The 20,221-nt window shown below is 41.7% G+C and overlaps 1 protein-coding gene and 2 non-coding genes across 3 annotated transcripts; 1 reads left to right on the top strand and 2 right to left on the bottom strand.

Annotated features, from left to right (window-relative positions):
* Nucleotides 1-3,370: 3,370 nt before the first annotated feature.
* Nucleotides 3,371-19,847, top strand: prox3 (prospero homeobox 3). Its single transcript, XM_051944094.1, has 7 exons — nt 3,371-3,687; nt 6,613-6,705; nt 7,803-9,662; nt 11,948-12,054; nt 13,856-13,968; nt 15,126-15,231; nt 18,282-19,847. The coding sequence occupies exons 3-7, from the start codon at nt 7,805-7,807 to the stop codon at nt 18,453-18,455; spliced, it is 2,358 nt and encodes a 785-aa protein (XP_051800054.1). The 5' UTR covers nt 3,371-3,687; nt 6,613-6,705; nt 7,803-7,804; the 3' UTR covers nt 18,456-19,847.
* Nucleotides 13,011-13,084, bottom strand: trnai-aau (transfer RNA isoleucine (anticodon AAU)). Its single transcript has one exon. It is a non-coding gene; the product is annotated as a tRNA-Ile (tRNA).
* On the bottom strand, nt 13,422-13,495 carry trnai-aau (transfer RNA isoleucine (anticodon AAU)). The gene has a single exon. It is a non-coding gene; the product is annotated as a tRNA-Ile (tRNA).
* Nucleotides 19,848-20,221: the final 374 nt, after the last annotated feature.

Below are 20,221 nucleotides of genomic sequence, written 5' to 3'. Positions count from 1 at the left end.
CCCCTCCTGTTCTTGCCCTCTCACACTTTCATACTCCACTCCCTCCATCCCTTTTCTCACCCCTCTCTGTCTCCCCTTTGAATTTGTAATCTCTTTCCCCTCTCTCTCTCTCTCTCTCTCTCTGTCAGTCCCTTTCTCTTTTTATCTCTCGCTCTGGGATATCCTATTTATATGGCTGGCACCTTCATGCTTCTACTGAAGAGTGTGCATGTGTGCGAACGCGCGAGAGAGAGTGTTTGATGTTAGTCTAAGTGGTTAACATAATACGAGCCCTCAGAGAGATGACGTTCGGGCACTCGCGCACACACAAAGACACACACACACACACACAATTTCAGGCTTTTTGGTAGGCTTTTCTGCGAGCAATTTGTGCTTTTTAGTATTCTCCAGCTTGTGCAGCAGATCCATGTATTATCTATCAATTGCATTCTCCCACTCTGCCACTCTGTCCACACCTTTGTTCCTCGACCGCCTTCCTAGAATGACAAAAACCCAGTATTATCTTTTGTTTTTATTATTGCAGATGGAGCCATCATTTTGTGACCTCGCCGCGTCTCATCCTCCTCCCTCTGCATGTGTTTTTATTTATTCAGACCTCTCCCTCTTTCTCTCGTTTTCCTGCCCTCTCCTCCTCTCTGCATGTTTATGTTTATTCAGACACATCTCCCTCTTTTTTCTCTCCCCCCCCGTCTCTCCCTCCGTATACCCACGTGTCCAGCCTTTGTTACCAGCCTTGTTTCCATAACAACTGCGACCTTTTACTCAGTGCATAACCATTTTTAATCAGGAGCAGAGAAAGACGGAGATGAGATGAGACTAAGAGGTGGTGGTGCGGAGTGGATTGGGGAATGCTATCAGGTGATGAACCGGATGGATGAAAAAACAAAACAAATGATGCTTAGAATAAACTGAAGACTTGTGGTGAGATCCTGCTGTGAGGAGTTTGGAGGCAGGTTGGGATTCCCAGCAACAAGTGTGCTGCTGGAGTTTAAGCATCTACTTGAGTGTTTTAGGAAGGATGCTGATGAGTTGAAGCAGGAAAAAAAAGACCATTGTGGTGCATTGAAACTTGTTTTTTCTGCTCTTTTGCTTGGGTGCAGCTTTCACCACCAACACTCTCTGCTAACCGGGATTACAGCAATACTTAGCCTAGTACAATTTGTTTAAACTGCATTCATTTTTTTGTGCGTCATCAAGCCCATTTTCACATCCTGCCGCCAGAAAACAACAGAAGCATTCATTTGGTATTATAGTTTTGGACATCTGATAAATTTAAGAAGAATATTCACTCTTTTTTATTCTCTGTTTTTGGTCTCCACCAACTTCTGAGGAAAAATATTTGACTCTTCATCTGCTAAATCCTCCGTTAGCTGAGTTTCTCAGTCATTTGGTGTTCGTGCGGGTGGTCATTGGATTTATCTGAGCTTGAAATCTGCCGGTTGTTGCTCAGAGTTTTAGAATTTGCAAGTTTGAAAACCAAACAAACACTAACATGGCAGGAGAATTCAGACTTGAGCTTATCTGATTTATCAACTTAATTTTGGATAGGTTTTGTTTAAAAACAAGCTTATTTATCTGTGTGAAGATACTGCATAATTGTGAGTTCTGTGTTTATCTTTCAGGCCAGTTTCAGTGCAGCTCTGACCTCAAAGAAGATTCCAGAGTCGAGATAAAACTGTTAATGAATGACGAGACGACTTTCACTGGGTGAAGAATGGTGGGTGGGTGACATTAAAAGTGGGTGAGAATGTGCTGCTGAAAGTCTGACTCTTTTGTTCCAAATATGTTCTGAAAAAAATTTGCAAAGTTCTACTAATGTTTCATGTGGGAACTTTTCTTTTATTTCCCAGAATGTTGTTTTTAAAAGGAAGATAACGACTGATGAATGTTGCACTGAGAGCGTTCTTACGTGGTTGTCATGCAGCACTGTGGAACATTGTGGGAACGTTTTATATGTCAAAACATCCTCAGAACATTGCAGGCAGAATGTTCCACCTTTGTTAATGTATCACAGTACAAGAACATTTTATGAAAATCATCTGAGTTCTTGATGACGTCTGGAAAACGTTTTCTGAATGTTGCATCGAGAACGTTCTTCTTGTGTTTTCATGGAATACGTATTGAAAGGATGTTTAACAGAAGAACAATCTAGATATGTTCTTTAAAACATCATTGAAACAGCCTCAGAACATTACAGGAAGAATGTTCTACATTTATTCATGTATCATATTACAAGAACATTTTTTTTAAAGTGAGGCTTAATAACATCTGGACAGCATTTTTAATTGTTGTTTGAGAACGTTCTTCATTTGTTGTCATGGAACATAGTGAGGATGTTTTGTAGAAGAGTGTTCTACAATGGGACATTAAAAACATCTTCAAAGCATACTCAGAACATTAGAATGTTTGCAAGAACATTTTTAATAATTGTTTGAGGTCTGGAGAACATCTGGAAAACAGTTTATGGACGTTACTTTGAGAAGGTTCTACCGTTGTAATCATGGAACATCATCTATGTTCCTGACAACATTCTCTACATCTTTTGAACATTGCATTGAGAACGTTCCTCCTTTGTTATCACTGTGAGAATGTTTTACAAAGAAGGTTCTACAAGGTGTGCCTCAACAAAATGGTCCACCTTTCTTAATATATCCCATTACAAGAACATTGTATAAAAGCATCTGAAGCCCTGATAACATCTGGAAAACATTTTTTGAATGTTGCATTGAGAACATTGTCATCGTGGAACATCGTGAGAATGTTTTGTAGAGGAACATTTTATGATGGAACGTCCTAAATGTCTTCAGAACATTACAGGAAGAATGTTCTACCTTTGTTAATATATATATTGCAGTACAAGAGCATTTCAAAAAAGTCATCTGATGCCTCCATAACATATGGAAAACTTTTTTTAAATGCATTGAGAGCTTTCCTTCTTTGGAGCACCATCTGTGTTCCTGACAACGTTCTTCAAACATCCTCTGAATGTTGCAGTGGAAACTCTTAACTTAATAGGAACATTACTGAAAATGATAAATGTCATTAAAACATTATTTGAATATTAGATTAAAACTTTTAAATGTTATTAGAACTTGTAGATTCCCTGCCAGCTGAGTTCTGTGATGCAGTTTCATTACTTCATGGGTGAACAGAAAATGTTCTTTATTCCATCTACATCTCACAGTGGCTTTAAATCCATCTGCAATAAACTGTTGCCATCATTAGTATCAGGAAAAACTCGTTAATTTCAAATTTAAAGTGATCGCTGCAGCCAGATCAGTCACCGTGTGTCCCTGTGTGTTCACACTGGGGGTCATGCCAACATGGGAGGGACCGGACCGTCAAGTGGACAGCTCTCGAGCCCGCCCGCCCGCCCACCGCGCGCCACTCCACACCGGGAGCAGCGCGTGAGGCTGATGCAGCCACAGATGGATGGATCCGCGAGGGAGGAAAGAACCGGCGCCGTGACACAACTGGAGTAAAGAGGAGGCGGTCGGTGAGTACAACCGAGAGAACAAATATAGAGCAGAGAGGAGGAGGAAACATCCCGCTGGAGGCTGCTTCAGTTCTGCCCGCACCGATGTCCGAGGCCCGTCCGGTGCCTGAGACCGAGACGGAGCGCACTGGAGCGGCGGCTGGAGTGTTGAGCTTCGTGGGAACCTCTGGAGCTGTTCTCCGGGACTGAGAGTGAGTTAAACGTAAACTTCACCGCGGTGTTTGACATCGTTTTTATTTTCTGCCCCGCTCAGCCCGTCTCTCCGCGTGTTTATCTTTGTTTTCGTACTGCGACATTAGTCCACCGCTGCCAATTAGTCAGCGGACGCGCGCGCGCACGCACACCGAAACTGACAGCTCGTGCGTCAGAAAAGCGGATTCCTCGCGCGTGGCAGGAGCCGACAGATGTTTGCCACGCGCAGGCTTCACACATCAGCTTAAAACAGTAAAATAAATTATTCAAAGTTCCAAAGCAGATGCATAGAAAATTACATAAAACAAAAGTTACAGTGATGAACCCAGCTGGCCGGAAACGTTCCCAGAACATTACCTGCAAGTTCTAGTAATGTTTCAAAGGAAACGTTTTGATCAAATTCTCAACGAACGTTTTCAAAATATATATTTTTATTTCTAGTAATGTTCAAGTGAAGCAAATATGTCGTTGTATTGTCAACATTAAGATGGTGTTCCACGATCACAAAGGAAGAACGTTCTCTAACCAATATTCAAAAAATGTTTCCAGATGTTATCATGGCTTGGGATGATTTCTATAAAATGTTCTTGTGATATGATATGTTATAAAGGTGGAAAATTATTACTGATATGTTCTGACAACGTTTTGAGGATGATATTAGAGGAGCACATTAAACAATGTTCTTCTTTAAAACATTGTCACAATGTTCCATGATAACAAAGTGAGAACATATCAACCCAACCAGTGTTTTCCAGATTTTATTGAGGCCCTTAGATGATCTGTTTTTGGTGCAGAACGTTTTGTAATGTTCCTAAAATGTGATGTATCAAAATGTGAACGTTTTCCCATTTTGCTGAGGGAACAGATGATAAAACGTTCTTCTATACGATGTTTCCACAATGATGAGAAGGGATGTTGTCTTCAAAAAACTTTTTATCGAGACCTCAGATGACAGAACGTTCTTTATAAGAGGTTCCTGTAAAACGGTGGAACATTCTGGCTGCAATTTTCTGAATATGTTCTGGGGGATTATATTAAAGAATTTATAAAATGTTCCCAAAATGTTGCGCAATGTTCCATGATAACAAAAGAAAGAGTTCTCCACATTAGGACAGAACAGTCTAACAGTGCGATCGTCACACATTTTTAGAACATTGTTAGCTATCCATATAAAACAAAACTTCCTGCTGAATACATCGGTAGAGCTTTGAGGAACTTTGTCAGAATGTTATCAAAACATGTTGATCACCAAGCCCAGTCAAAATAAAACAAAAATAGCTGACCCAAATAAAGTTCCCTTAGAATATATTTTTGATATGTTTGAAGCACACACAGCCTACTTTCAGCTATAAATCTTCAGTTAGGGTTTATATTTATCTATCCTTAGGTAGGAGGCGACGGTTTGCCCACAAACAGTTTCATGAAATATATCTGCTATCTGTGTGCAATTAGGTAGGCCCAACGTGTAAGACTCACAGGTGTAGCCCTATGTGATCATTTTCTGTTTTTTTTCCAACAAAAATGCAGCCAATGCATTGATCTTTGCATGCAAATTTCCCAGCACAACTCACTGACGTGCACTATTTAATACCAATGTGTGCTTTATTTCGTTTTTTCCCCACTTGTCAGTTTTCCCAGTGACAGCTCCAGCAGTCCAAGTGCACCATTCTTAAGCCTAATCTACTGGTTAATAGCTTTCGTTTTCATTGCTCAGTGTTCATATTTTGTGCAGCTTTTCCACTGGCTTTGAAAAGCTAATCTGCCCCTGATATAAGCGCATTGGTTGGCTTGCCATCTGGGCTGTATTATAGTAGAGAGGAGAGGGCATTTGAATAATTGATATTTAGCTATTTATAGGAGGATTATTCTCTTCATGTTGCAGCAGGGGAACTTTGGTGGTATCCATTTATCCATACATCTATACATGTGTCATTTTTAACGTTCTCAAGTGACGACTGAGTGGCTCAATTCATCTAAAATGCAAAATTCTTTGCGCATATTTTTGTATTTTCTGTATTTTTGTCTACCTGCTGTACCTCTGCCAGTCTGTCCTTACATCTGTCCATTTATTGTCTGTCTGTCTTTCTGTTCACTGAGCTGTAGTGTATCCATCTGAAGTGGATTAGTGGTGTTATCAAAGCTAAGTAGGACTACTGTTCACACACACATGCATACATGCTGCTCTCACTCCATTTCACTCCACAAGGACCATTGACCATTGTTAGCCCTCTCTCAAGCCTCTTTTGCTTTTGTGCACAAGTGTGTGTGTGTGTGAGTGTGTGCATGTGTGTGTTTGACGGTAAACACTCTGATCAAACAGCGCTTAACAAGCTGCCTGAACTGATAACAGAGAGAGAGGAGGAAGAGAGGATGAGAGAGGAAGGAAAAAGGGGCGTCGGGAGGGAGAGGAGGTTACAAAAAATAAACGAGGAATGGGCATGTGTGGTTTTGATCTTGATCAAATAATGAGATTTATAAGCCTGATATCCCCTGCTCTCCACTTTACAAGCTTTTCCAGGTATTGTAGGAAAGCTATGTGGAATGCATACTGAGAGTTTTGTGATTACACAAAGTTTCCAGAAAGAATTCCATCTAAAAACATCGAGCAAATGTCTCCCACGCTTTTGTTTTCCAAGCACAGTTATCATCCTCCATTTTGTCCTGTATTTTTATGACGTTTGTGCCGTCTTAGACAGCACATATTCGAGAGCAACAGGAAAGGAAGCGTGAAGAGAACAGGGTGATATGTGACAAAGATCAAGAGCCAGATGTTAACCCAAATGCACCAGCAGCACACGGCCTGACCTCTAGACCTGTTTCCTTCTGTGATATGTTAAAGAGAAAATCAACCCGAACGAGAAAAAAAAAAACGTTGGGAGCCATTTGAGAATCCATCTGCTTATATAAATGCTTATATCTTGCAGCTCTGTGCAAGGACATTGCAGCTCATTCTTGTTGCTATCGAAGTGGAAGTGGCTGCATCCTGTGATAGACCAGTGACCTGTTTTGCTGTCCAGGTAAGCGGAAGTCATGCTCTAGTCACATCACGACGGGCATCTGTTCGGTGTCGGCCATGTGCAGTCATGAAGGCCACATACTAGGTGGTAAAACCAGAGTTGTAACGATCTATCTTGCTGCAGCAATCCAATCCAATACATCGACTTCTATCATCATCTTAAAGTTAACAGACGAAATATACCGTGAAAAGCATAACTACTTACTAGTAACTGAAACAAATGCAGGCAAAAAGTGTAAATTTTGAGGAGGTTTGAAAGCACAAATCTTCACAAATATACAACCCATTTTAAGGTACGGATACCAGAGGAATAATGGCAGCAGCAGCAACAACAGTTCATACATAATACAACTATAGTTTCTTGCATCTTCTGCCATTTATAGGGGCAAGCTTCCAACAAACAAAATGCTTTTAAACTTTCAGTCTTTGTCAGTGAGAAATGGCGAATGTTAAGTGATGACTGGAAGAGTTAGGAAATCATATTGCCTTCTCATACTTGGGTCTTGTTTTTTTTTGTTGTAGCTGTTTTGTAAGTGTAACAGTGTGTTAAATTGTCATGTGGCTTTGTCCTGTTTTGAGTGCAGCCCTCTGAACCGACATAAAATCATATCACAGACTTTAAGATATCTGTAAATATCGTATTGTGGTCCAAAGAATCAGCCGGACGTTTGAGTTAAAACCAGCTGCAGTAGCCAGTTCATTCAAATTACAGAAGAGACACGTTTTAATTTCATTTCTGATTTTGAGGTATTCGCTTTGGGGATTGATGGGATTGAGGCGGATGGAATTTCATTGAAAGTGGCATTGAAAAAATTAAAAACATCCTCTCTCAGATTCTTGTTTTACTCGACAATTCACACAAACGACCAGCTATTTTAATAAGGCCTGCTTCTTTTGCGTGGGGTGGCTCTAGTGAACATCTCAGTAATGTTAACACCGATTTTAATGTAACTTTTAACAAACATACCTTCATCCATTTACATTATATTGCTTTTCTTTGTATAATGGATGAACTTAACCTGAAGTGTAGGACGCTAAGCGATAAACTGTCACCAACAACAATCGCTGTTCTTACTCTCCGTTTCTGTCTCTCCACAGCGATGGATTCCCCCACAGATCTATTTGACGATTCTGCTCCTCACATACATTCTTTCGCTCCTGCTCTCAACTCATCAGATCTCCCCGGGGTTCACCCTCAGGCCGGTCGCCCTCCTCCGGCCTTCAGACCCCCTGGCTTCCCCCTCATCCACCACCTCCTCCAGCCAGGCGGAGGCCACAGGAGGATCGGAGGACTACTCAACCCAAACCTAAGCTCACATAGACACCTGGAAGATAGAAATGTGGAGGAAGAGGAAGGAGTACAGGATGGACAGGTGGAGCAAGGGTTGGAAGGAGGAGAGGAGGGAGTGATGGAGGGAGAGGACAACTTGTTAGGGGTGAAGAAGAGGCACAGTGATGCTGCCCTGACGGCCGAGTGGAGTCAAGACGTCCTGAAAGTGAAGAGGATGAAGCTGGAAGGCCGACAGAGGGACGGAGAGGCAGAGGAGGGAGCCAAGAGGCGTGAGGGAGGGAGGGCAGGGAGGAGAAGAGAGAGGGAAGAGCTGAAGGAACAGCTGGAGGAGGCGAGAGAAAGACTGCAGGCGCTGCAGGAGAAAGTGTGGAGGGCTTTCGGGGAAAAGCACATGGCGGAGGAGGAGAAGAAAAGGAAGCACAGCAACAGAAACAGCGGTGGAGGCGATGGAGATGTGGGGATGCTGGAGGAGGAGGATATCACAGAGGGGATGTATGATGAAGAGGACATCGATGGTGGAGAGATGGAAAAGGAGTCTTTCTCTCTTCTCTCTGCTTCCCCGTTTGACAACTTCCACAAACGCAAAGATGATAAAGACAGAGAGGGGAAAATGGAGAGAGGACGAAGAGGAGGAGGAGGAGGAGGGCTGCACTTTGAGGGTTTGATGGAGGGATCAGGGTTGTGGTTAGACTGTGGAGGGCTGGTGAGGGGAGACTGGGAGGGAGGGATGGAAGACGAGGGTGAGGAAGGAGGGCAGAAGTTTGCTCAGGCTCTGAAGCTTGAGCTGGGCAGCGCCGTGGCCCGAGTCATCGACCGAGTCCTCCGCCTTTACACCGAGATGACAGACTTCACTCCTTCCTCCCCTCCGGCCGCCATCTCTTTCCTCCCGTCAGATCCGGGGAACGAGGGAGGCAAGGAGAGGGGAATGTGGATGGGGCTGTTAACGAGAGGAAGACGGGAGGAAACGGCGAGAGGGAAGGAGGAGAAAACAGGAGGGCAGGACGGAGAACGAGAGAAGCAGCTCCAGAAGATGAGCAACGGGAGCTCGATGCCTCCTGGACCGCCTCATCGCACCGAACCGCCAGATCTGGGGATGCCATTGGCTGTTCAGAGGTCATCTGACACACGAAAGGCCTACCCCCTCCTCGGCCCCCCTCTCTCGACTCACCTCAACCCCTCTCACCCAAACCTCACCCTGCATCACCCCTCTTTACCTCGTCCTCCTCCTCTTTCCCACCCTCCCCTCTTGCCTCCAGCTTCACAACCCAAGGACCCTTCCTCCTCCTTCCACCCATCTTCATCCTCTTCCTCATCGTCCTCATCTTCCTTTCCCGCGCCTCCCCCACCTCCTCCCCCGCCCCCGCCTCTCCCTCTCCCGTTGCTGCACTATTCAATGCAGCAGCTCTTCTCGCGCTCGCTCCACCACCATCAACTCCCCCACCTCCCGCCGTCCCGCAAGGACTATTTGAACTCCGACCCTTTCCTTGAGTTTTCGTCTCACCCGTCGTCTCACCCGTCCTTCCCCCCTCTCCCTTTGCTGGGTCACCTGGACCCGTCACTTGTTCGCCACGGAGGCCGAGAGAGGGAGAGAGGGATGAGGGGAGACGGGGGCATGAGAGGAGGCGGGGGGATGGACGGGGGAGAGCTCTACCTGACAGCTGGGGGGATATCCTTTTGTCAGCATGTTGGGAGGAATGGGGGAGAGCGGTGTCTGTTTACAGTGCCTATAAAAAGTACTCACCCCCTTGGAAGTTTTCCCCTTTTATTGCTGTTCGGCATTGAATAATGGCGATTTAATCCAGCTCGTTTGATGAGAATTAACCAACAAAAAGACCCTTTCTTGTTAAAGTGAAAACAGATTTCTACAAAGTTATGCCTTTAATGCAAATATAGAATGTCGAATAAGTGATGGCACAAGTATTCACCTCCCTTTAAGTCGGTATTTAGTAGATCCACTTTTGTCCATTGAGCCTGTGTTGGTAGGCCTCAATCAGTCATCTAGATATTGCAAATTTGCCTCATTGTTCTATGCTCTGTCAAGTTACACAGCGATCATGCAGCCCTTTTAAAGACCAGCCACAAATTCTCAGTTGGATTGAGGTCTGGGTTCTGACTCGGTCACTCCAGAACATTCACCTTGTTGTTTTTAAATCGTTTCTGTGTAGCTTTGGCTTCATGCTTCAGGCCATTGTCTTCTAGTCTTCTACCAAGTCACGGTTCTCCTGCAAACTGCATCAGGATTCTTCACATTGTCCTCCAGAGTTACTTTGCAGCATTCATTTTGCTCTCTACCTGTACAAGCCTTTCAGGACCTGCTGTCGAAACACATCCCCACATCATGTTGCTGCCACCACCGTGCTTCACAGAGGGGACAGTGTGTTTATAATGAAGTACAGTGTTGTGTCTCCTAAACATACCATCTAGTCTGATGGCCAAAAATCTCAATTTGGGTCTCATCAGACCAAAGAACCTTCTTGCAGTCGACTTAACTCTACTTGAGATTTAAAATACATTTTGTTAACAGGGTCTTTCCTTTGTCCTCAGTTGTACAGTTTTGACTGGAGAAGTAACTCCCTCAGAGGAATTATAGGTGCCTTGATGGCCTCCCTCGCTGGTCTCCATCTTGCAGGGTCACTCAGTTTTCGAGGTTGACCTGTTCTAGACAGATTCACACGTGCCATATTCCTTCCATTTATGTTTTATTTATTTAACCTTTATTTAACCAGGAGAAATCCGGTTGAGATCAAGGGCCAAGATAGGCAGCAGCAAGAACTCGCAGTTTAGATTTAAAAACACTCAATGAGATTAACTCGGTTAATTTCCAGTCTTTCTGCAACATATTCCATGCAAAAGGCGCAGGGTAAACAAAAGCCTTTTTATCCAGTTCAGTACGAGCATACGGAACAAAAAGCAATAAATGATCTTGTGAACAGAATGAGTGAAGATGAGAACTTCTCTGTGCAGTTAAGAAGCAAATGTAGGTAGATTTATCCATCCACCTTAAATCCATCTTAATGATGGATTTAATTGTATACCAGTGAATATTCAGTGACTTGGAAATGTTCTTGACTTATGCTTTTCAGTAACCGTTTCACAGAGGTGTTTGGAGTGTTATTTGGTCTTAATGGCTTAGATATAGCCTGCAATACTGATTCATCAGTCATTGGGCCTTTGTGATAGCCTAGCCGCGCTAGACCCATGTTTCTGAAGGCACAAGGGTCTAGGGCCGCTCGACAGGGAGGGAGGCGGGCTAAAAGGTCGTCTTTCAAATCACTCTGCAGCAATTGGGTAGGTATACAACCAATCAGCGCAACGAATAGGCTGACGGAGTTCCTAGAGCACCAGCGGATTGTGGCTAAGTCCCATTAGCTTCCCAACCAGCGGAGCCAACTGGTATATTAAGGATTTGCCATATCCCGTCGGCATAAGTCCAAATACGTCTTTCTTCTCAATGAAACACTTCAGTGCCGTCCTTTGTTTATCTTTCAAGTTGAATTTTAGCTTAAAATCTTTAAGGGCTGTGGCCAAAGCCGAGTCAAAAGATAACTGTTTATTGTACGCCGGTTGTTTCTGTCAGAATCGTCGCGCCTCTGTCGTCACTTCGTTACGCCTGCCTTCTGACTTTACACTTCATGGTGATTGGTCCGGCCAGTTTTAGGAGAATCCAGCCTCGAGCCTTATGGAGGGTAACTAGACCCACCCTGGCAGAGAATTAAATTCGTTGCCGTGGGTTGTCTAGCGCGGCTAGGCTACCTTTGTGATACAGGTGTCTTTATACTGCCGTCACTGAGACACTTTCCACTTTCCAAAACAGTCATATTAAACTCATCATAACTCAGTGCTGAAAAGCAGTAAAATGGGCAAACTTCCACGGGGTGTGCAAACTTTTCATAAGCACTGTATGTGTGTCTTTAAAATGATGTGTATCTCTTTAACTGGCCTCATGAGTACACCCAAGAGGGCTTGTCTCCCTGCCATCTGAAGAAAGCCAAGCTCATGTTCTTCTACACTCGGTATCCCAGCTCCAACACCCTGAAGACGTACTTCCCTGATGTCAAGGTGTGTGTACCCCATCACAGTGCTGCAACAAGATTTTATCAGCCATTGTACAACACTACATTCAAAACAGTTATAGAAGGCTAGCCATCCATATCCAGGACTTCTTCTTCTTCCTCTATGCAAGGGTTAAATCTATGGCTATTAATTAATGAATAGGGCATGACTGATAAGACCAATTTTTGACAGTAATGAAAGGCTGTTAATGATATTACAACCAAACACTGCAAACAACCACAGCCACGCCTTGTCCACCAAGAAAGATGGTGGTGGCAGCATCAGAATGTAGGGATGCTTCTTGACAGCAGCCCATGTTCACTACTAAAAATATTGAATTTAAAGTTCATCTCTTTTATGGAAATAATCATTCAAACTGATGATTATATTATGTACATTTACTATTTTGCCTATGCTGCCAGGGACTGCAGATGGAAATGAGCTAATAGCTAAATCTGCATCTCAATTTACCAGCAGTTACAATGTTTTTTTGCATGGGCTTGACAAATAAACAATAAGTATAAAGTACGAAGAACATGATATATGCAGTACCAGTCACAACTTTGGACCACACTTCTTGTAGAGCAATACTGAAGGCGTTAAGAATAGCTATGAAATAGCAAATCAGATACTGTAGTAATTCATATTTTGACAAGAACAGCAGAACTAAGTACAGACAAATGACAATCTATCATTACTTTTGACGGGAAATGACCTTTATAACCAGCAATATAATAGGGGGACTCAGAGGATTCGTGTATTCTGGATATTAACATACCGTAATAATATGTGTGGGAGGTATTGAGAGCATATACAGCAGTAAAAGTGGAGATCCCACACAAACAAAATATACCTAAAGTTGTAGTAAATACGTATTTCAATTTTTATTTGCATGAGATACTCTTAATAAGTTTCAGACATTGTAAGTGTTCTTGAGGATTTCGTGCTTATTCAAAAGTTACTGGCCCGTACGGGGATCGAACCCGCGACCTTGGCGTTATTAGCACCACGCTCTAACCAACTGAGCTAACCGGCCATGATTGATGTGGTGAACTTCAATAAACCTGTTGTGCTCTGTATGTAGTTAGATGAAAGCTGTAATGAACTCATTTTTATGGGCTTATTGCTCCTTTACACCAGGTTTCATGATGTTATGCGAGGTATTTTTTGCATAATTTTGCTTGCAGCTCTACAAACAAACAGGAAGAAGATGCACTGGAAATCGAACATTTGTCCTGATAAATGGATGAAGTTAACTGATAAGTTATGAATCTGCTGTTACAAGTGTATTACGTTCTTGTACTTGCAGTACTTTTGTAGTCATCAGGCAAGGCAACTACTGCAAATGTTTGTATGAGAAGTCAAAACATCAATGGCCCGTACGGGGATCGAACCCGCGACCTTGGCGTTATTAGCACCACGCTCTAACCAACTGAGCTAACCGGCCTTACTCTGGTTCTAATAAAATGGCTTGTGCATCAGAAATAGTGACAGTGTTCAATATTAGTCCCACTGTAAGCATTAAGTTATTCTCAGTGACACAATAAACTAAAAGTGGATGCAGTATTCCAGTTACTACATCTAATAAAATGCAATGACTGACAAGCATACTGCTGGAATATACAGGTAAAGGAGGAAATTTTACACTTGGACGCCATTATTTTTCTGAATCTACAATTGGTGATGGCATATTATATATATGCTCTTTAGTTAAATGAGCATGTCGGTGTAAATGCTGAATGAAAACCATCTAACAAGCGATTCTCTCTTCACCTGCTCACTTCCCCTCCTGCTGTCCATTGTGCAGTTTAACCGCTGCGTGACCTCCCAGATGATTAAATGGTTCAGTAACTTCAGAGAGTTCTTCTACATCCAGATGGAGCGATTTGCTCGCCAGGCTGTCCGAGAGGCCCTCACCCGGTGAGTTTGGCTTGGCATGTTGTGCTCATTGTGGTGGCAAGACTTCCATCGTGTGGCTGGGTTTTATAGGAGCTGGCATAGACTCTTTTTTTAAACTTTAGTTAACATTCAGCTGCTGTGCACATTGCCTCGTGTGTTTGGTCATTTGTAGACAGAAGGATTGCAATTTGCAGAATGACAAAACTTTGTTGAGTCATGCTTCAGGGTTTCCTGTTTTATGCACGGCGTGAAGTCTCGTGGTTTCCTGCCAGTCATCCAGTTTCACTATCAGGGTCATTCCACCTCGGTTCTGATTTAAAGAAATGTTCAAGCCTGAAAATCTTATGTTTGACTTGAGATTTTCTTACCGCCACCATTTTATTTTAGCTCAGTAACAATATTACATAACTCCTCCATTTGGAACGCTATTGGAATGGTTTCTCCTATCATAGCTGCTCAGTGATTGTCCAAATATTGGCCATAAATGCAAAGAAAATTTTATTTTAATACTTTCCTCTCATAAAATATGCCTCTGACTGGCTCTGCATTTTTAAGCTCCTACTGGTGCCAATCACAGGAAAAAATTAGCCTGTTTTAGGGTGAAAAATAAAGGTTGGTGGAACAAAATATGGACATTTTTTGACCAAATTTGCACCATCGTATCACAGGTTTGTATTGTTGGATTAAAGCAGGGTTGTACCATAAAAGACCAAATGTGCACCAATGAGATTGCAAAATTTCAGGACTTGAGCTACTTAATTTCTCAAATTCTTGCACTTTAGACATTGAGATTGGAATGAAAAAAATACGGCAAAATCAACATGGTCCCTCCCCTCTTTCAAAAATTTTAACTCGAAAACTAATGTTACCTTTGAGCCTCAGATTTCACACATGGTCAACTCAATCAATATTCACCACTTTAAAAAATCAGTAGATAGTCAGGCGTGGGGCATTTGGTGAATTCAGGCAGAATGACCCATCAAAAATATACACATTATGCACAATATTTAAAATTTTCCCTGTTGCTTTACACTTTGGAGGTAAGACAAAGACATTGTAAATTAACTTTGACATTCATTTATTGCATGTGAATGTAGGTGGTGGATTCTTAAAAATACATTCTGGATTTTACAACGGTTGCATTTAAATGAGTCTCTTTGTGTATCTCTGTGACCCAGGGACGGCGCACCTCGTCTGGGCCGGGAGAGTCAGCTGCGAGTCGGCCGTGACACGGAGCTCTACCGCATACTGAACATGCACTACAATAAGAGCAACATCTACCAGGTGAGGAGAGTGTGAGGCACCATGTCTGTTTTGCGCTACAGCTCTCATCCTGCTAATTCTGCAACTGTATGCAGTCCTTGGGCGAGTGTTTTGATGCCGTACAGTGCACTGAAAGTATGATGCAATTATTTTTTATGGGATGAGGACCTTGAGTCTGATTGGTCTGCAGGGGTGTCAGGCTCATTTTAGTTCAGGGGCCACATTCAGCCCAATTTGATCTCAAGTGGACCAGTAAAATCAGAGCATAATAACTTAGAAATAACCACAACTTCTAATGCATCCCCTTCTCTATTAGCAGCATGTTACCATTTACATGTAATGCTGTTATAAGACCAAACAGTGGATACAACAGTATTTTTTTATTTACTATTGAAGTCCAGATGTGTAATTTCAGAGCTTTGAAATAATCATTTTTCTTTTGCAAGTAGAAAAATCTAAGTAAAAACTCTTGAATGAGTAGCTGCCTCTGGTATTGTTACATTTTTTCAGTAGTATAAGAACACACGTGGCAAACATTTTTCTCAATTTATGTTCTTTTCATTAAATGGAAACAAAAAACGTCTGTTTACTTAATCTTCCCGAGGTCACCACCGAAGAGCCAAACTCTGCTTGATTAGTCATTCAACTACTGTAAAACAAACAAACAAACAAAAAAGATCTTGTCAATCGGTGTACATGCATATATGAAAGCAGAGTTGCTTTTGCATGTGCTTGTTGCTAATGTTTGTGTATAAATTCAAAGGTTTTTTGAGTGTTGTTCTCTCTGCAGGTAGCTGTTGTTGAGATAAGTACAGAGTTTCTCGCTCAGCTTCTCATTGCATTAAGTCACTATAAATAAACCTTAATATGGTAATGAAAAGGAAAATTAAAAGTTAAAGCATAACAAAGAGGATATCGTCTATGCTGTACAAGTGAAAATGACCCATTTATAAGAGCAGATGGGGTTATTTTCACCTGCTCGGAATGAAATGTGCTGTGACTTTGCTTTTATTCGATGTAATATGCTGCTGCCGTTAGTGCGCGTATAATAACTTTGTATATGCGTGCGGTTCTGCAAAAGAAAGAAACCTGAAGTAGTGTTGTATATCATTGACCTGCTGAAGAGGCCACCGAGAGCTGTGTGGAAACAATCATCAATTTCTGAGAGTTGTTGGATCTGTTCAGTGTTAACTTCAGCAGGTGGTTATTCTTTTAGCTTTAACGCGACATTGAAAACGCTAAAAAAAACACTGCAGCTGCCAAACAAAGCCTCTCACAAAAAGTCAAGGCGACGCTGAAATACTAAATCATCTCTGTGGTGTCGAGAGCAAAGTCTCACTGCTGCTTTGTGAGTTTCAGAAGCCGCGTTCACCTGCATATGTGGTGAGTTTATTAGCTGAATGAGCCTCAGATCAAGTCAGAGCTGTGAATAGATGTTTTTAACTCAAGTGTCACACGAGTGCAGAAGCCATGAGCAGCAGAGGACCTCTTTTTAATTTCCCTGCTCGCTCTCCTGCATGTCCAAAAATCCCCAAAATAAATCTTGAAAATAATAATAATGCTTCCTTTGTGACAGATTTGCCATTTTCAGTTCGATAAAACTTCAGTGAAACGGCCAAACTCTGCAACACAACTAACAGAATTAGGGACACACAGCCTGAATATTCCCATCGAACAAACAAATGAAAACACCTGTGTGGGTGCACTGAATGGTAATTATGACATGTATTGTAATGTGGCTCGTGTGAAGGCTGCAGAACTATTCACTGCTCTGAAATTCTTATTAAAAGATTTTATAGAAATAATCAAAACTGAAGCAGAACTAAACACGCCGATGAAAGCTGTGTCCTCCTGGCTTTGACTAAATGTTCTTCCTCACAATAGCAGCACACCGGATGAAACGCTCCAATACTGCAGTGAAAAGATAATTTTACAAGGTATAATTAAATCGCGGTTCTGATTTGAGCTGGTGGTTGGATATGAGTGAATCTAAACTTGCTCCGTTAACAGGCACAACACTGAGCTTCTGCTGTATGCACTGCAAAAACCCAAAGTCTTACCAAGTCTGTTTGTCTTATTTTGAGTCAAGATGTCTCATCCCACTTGATTTAAGATAAATTCACTCAACAAGTGACAATTTCAGCAAGATGGAGGGACTTGTTTGAAGACAATGCACCTTAAATATCTTGCTGAGTAAAACAATCTTGAAATTATCTTGTTTTGAGTTGAATTTTACAAGAAAACTCAAAATAAGTTTAACCCTCATGTCGTCCTGCAGGTCAAATTAACACGTTTTAAAGTTTGAAAATGTGGGGAAAAAAATATTTTCACAGTGAAACTTCTTATGTCTACATTTTCAGCATTTTTAGAAAATCTTTGAAATTTTGGGTGGAAAAACAGTTCAAAAACATAGAATGCAATTTTTTGTGAATGCTCGTAAAGAACACAGAGTGTTACTGATATATATGTAATCACTTTAGATCATTTTCTGATTTTTTTGGAAGATTTTCACTCATTTTTTGAAAATATTTACAAGAATTTTCTTGACAAAATGGGGGGATTTTTTAAAAAATAAAGCTTTTAAGGGAAATTTTGGAAGAATGATTGGAATTTTCTTCCTAAAGTTGCAAATTTTCAGAAATTTGTGAATTTTTTTTGCTGAATTTTTGGATTTTAATCAGGCAAGGAAACAATCATTTTTGGTGCCCATAAATGAGGACAGCAGGATGGTTCATACATCACAAATTAGGAGGTTATGTGCAAGTGAAAATCTATTTGAGTGGAAAACTATTATTTTTTAGCATGTCTGGCTTATTTTAGGACACCTAATGTTGACAATCCTGGTAAAATATAGCCTAAAATAAGTTTTCCCAGCTCGTTTTAACATCTCAATATTCTAAATATCATATTTCAGGAAATCTTACCGAGCCATTTTTCACTTGTTCTATTGGCAGATTTTTTTCCACTTATTTCAGGCTAAAAGTTGTTTGAAATATATTTTTTTGTTGTTGTTTTGAGAGGGGCATCCTTTCCGGTGTGTCATTTTTTGACATTTCCGTCTCCGCCTGCAGGTTCCTGAGAGGTTCATCGAGGTGTCCGAAGTGGCTCTGAGAGAATTTTATTCTGCCATTTGGACCGGGAGGGACAGCGACCCCTGCTGGAAGAAAGGAATCTATAAAATCATCTGTAAACTTGACAGTCCTCTGCCGGATGCGTTCAGGCTGCCCGGCTGTCCGGTCGGCTGATTCCTGAACCGTTTCACAAAAATGCACAAATGCATGCGATTTACTTTTAAAAAAAAGAAAGAAAATTTATCAAAGCATTCATCAACTGTGAGAACTGCTACGAGGCTCACTCCTACAATCCACCTCATTCACATAGAAGAAAATAAATCCTCATGACACGGTGTGCGGAGGAAGACACGTAACATACATGCTTAAACCGACACGCACGCTGACACTCTGTAATAAGAGTCTTGTGACTGGAACATTGAATTGGACAGAGCAGGAATTCCCTCTGCAAACATTCCTCAGCAGTCAGTTGACTTGTGCTTCTTGCAGGTTTGTTTAAAGTAAAATACAGAGGTGCTGCAGCTCCACAGACTGTTTCTGCAAATGAGGAAATATGCATAGCTGCTGTGTGTGTATGTGTGTGTGTGTGTGGTGTTTTGCAGATGAAAATATATGCATCCCCTTGTAAATTCCATGACAAAACGCTCCTCTATGCATCCGCTCAGTGGTTTAAATGTTTGGAATACTTGCAGACAAAGTTTCCTCTGAGCTAAGAGCAGAAAAATTCCAGCTTCCTGACAAACATTTAAAAAAGAAAAGCAGTGATAAACTTGCACAGTGACACCCAGACCATTCAGTGCTGCTCTGCCTCAGTGGCGTTCTTTGTTAAATATATGATTGTTTGCTCAATATTACCTTTTATTGTTGCCTTGTGTGTGTGTGTGTGTGTGTGTGTGTGTGTGTGTGTGTGGGCTTCTGGATGCTTTTTCCATTTTTTTCTGAAATTTTCTCCAACATCCGATCTAAATTTTTGTATACAGGCTAGAAAATCTTCACCAAAAAGCAGCTGTTAGTTGTGTATTTGTAAGAAAAAGCCCTCGTTTCTGGTCAGTATTTTCAAATCGGTGGGTTTCTTTCGCTTGTACATCCATCTCTCTGTTCAGTATTAAATTATTATAGAGTTTTTGTACATGACGGCACCATGTAATCAGAGTGTAAGTACAATTCTGTCAGGAGGGACAGTATATTGAATTTAAACTTTAAATGTTTTGTTGTTTCCTTGATGTACTCTTATCGTTGAAACGTTTTCTTTTAATGTGACGCTTGACTAAATAGGCCACTCGCACAATTCGTGTATTTGTTTCCCCGAGGAGGAAACTTCTGCTCGAGCTGCTGTATATCACGACCCTTATCTTGAAGAAAGCCGAGTTTGTGTTCATGAAAATGTTGGTGTTTTTTGAAGTGCATGTTTCCTAGATTTGCAGTTTTTATGGCATCTTCTGTTTCTCTCATCTTTTCTATTGTACATATTCTTCACTGTAGAATCTGTGCCTCATTTACGACTTTGGTGAATTTTGATGTTTGAACTTATCGGCGAATTAAAGTGATACCAGGCTTGTGTCATGACGTTCTGGATTCACGTTCACTCGCAGAGAAACGCAAAGATTCTGGCTCTGGTAGGCGACACTAATGCTATCATACTTTTAAGCCTTTAATCTAACGCAGTAACGCACATGCGACACTAATACTCGGATGGTGGACTAAGTCTAACCACCTGAGACAGACCCACAAACACAATTTCTCTGGTATGTGTCCTTGATTTGACTCAAAGTGGACAAAGGCTCTTGTCACACTGAGCCTGGTTAAGTAAATGCTCCACATAGTAGGTTGAATTTCAAAATAAAAGGTCTGACACGCATATAAACGCAAATATCCCCAAGCTTGCACACATTTGAGAATGATTTTCTGTTTCAGATGAGCCCACTGCAAATTATTTGTCT

This window comes from Acanthochromis polyacanthus, chromosome 23 (genome assembly GCF_021347895.1).
Source record: "Acanthochromis polyacanthus isolate Apoly-LR-REF ecotype Palm Island chromosome 23, KAUST_Apoly_ChrSc, whole genome shotgun sequence".
NCBI lineage: Eukaryota > Metazoa > Chordata > Actinopteri > Pomacentridae > Acanthochromis > Acanthochromis polyacanthus.
This window is presented reverse-complemented; position numbering and strand designations above follow the sequence as displayed.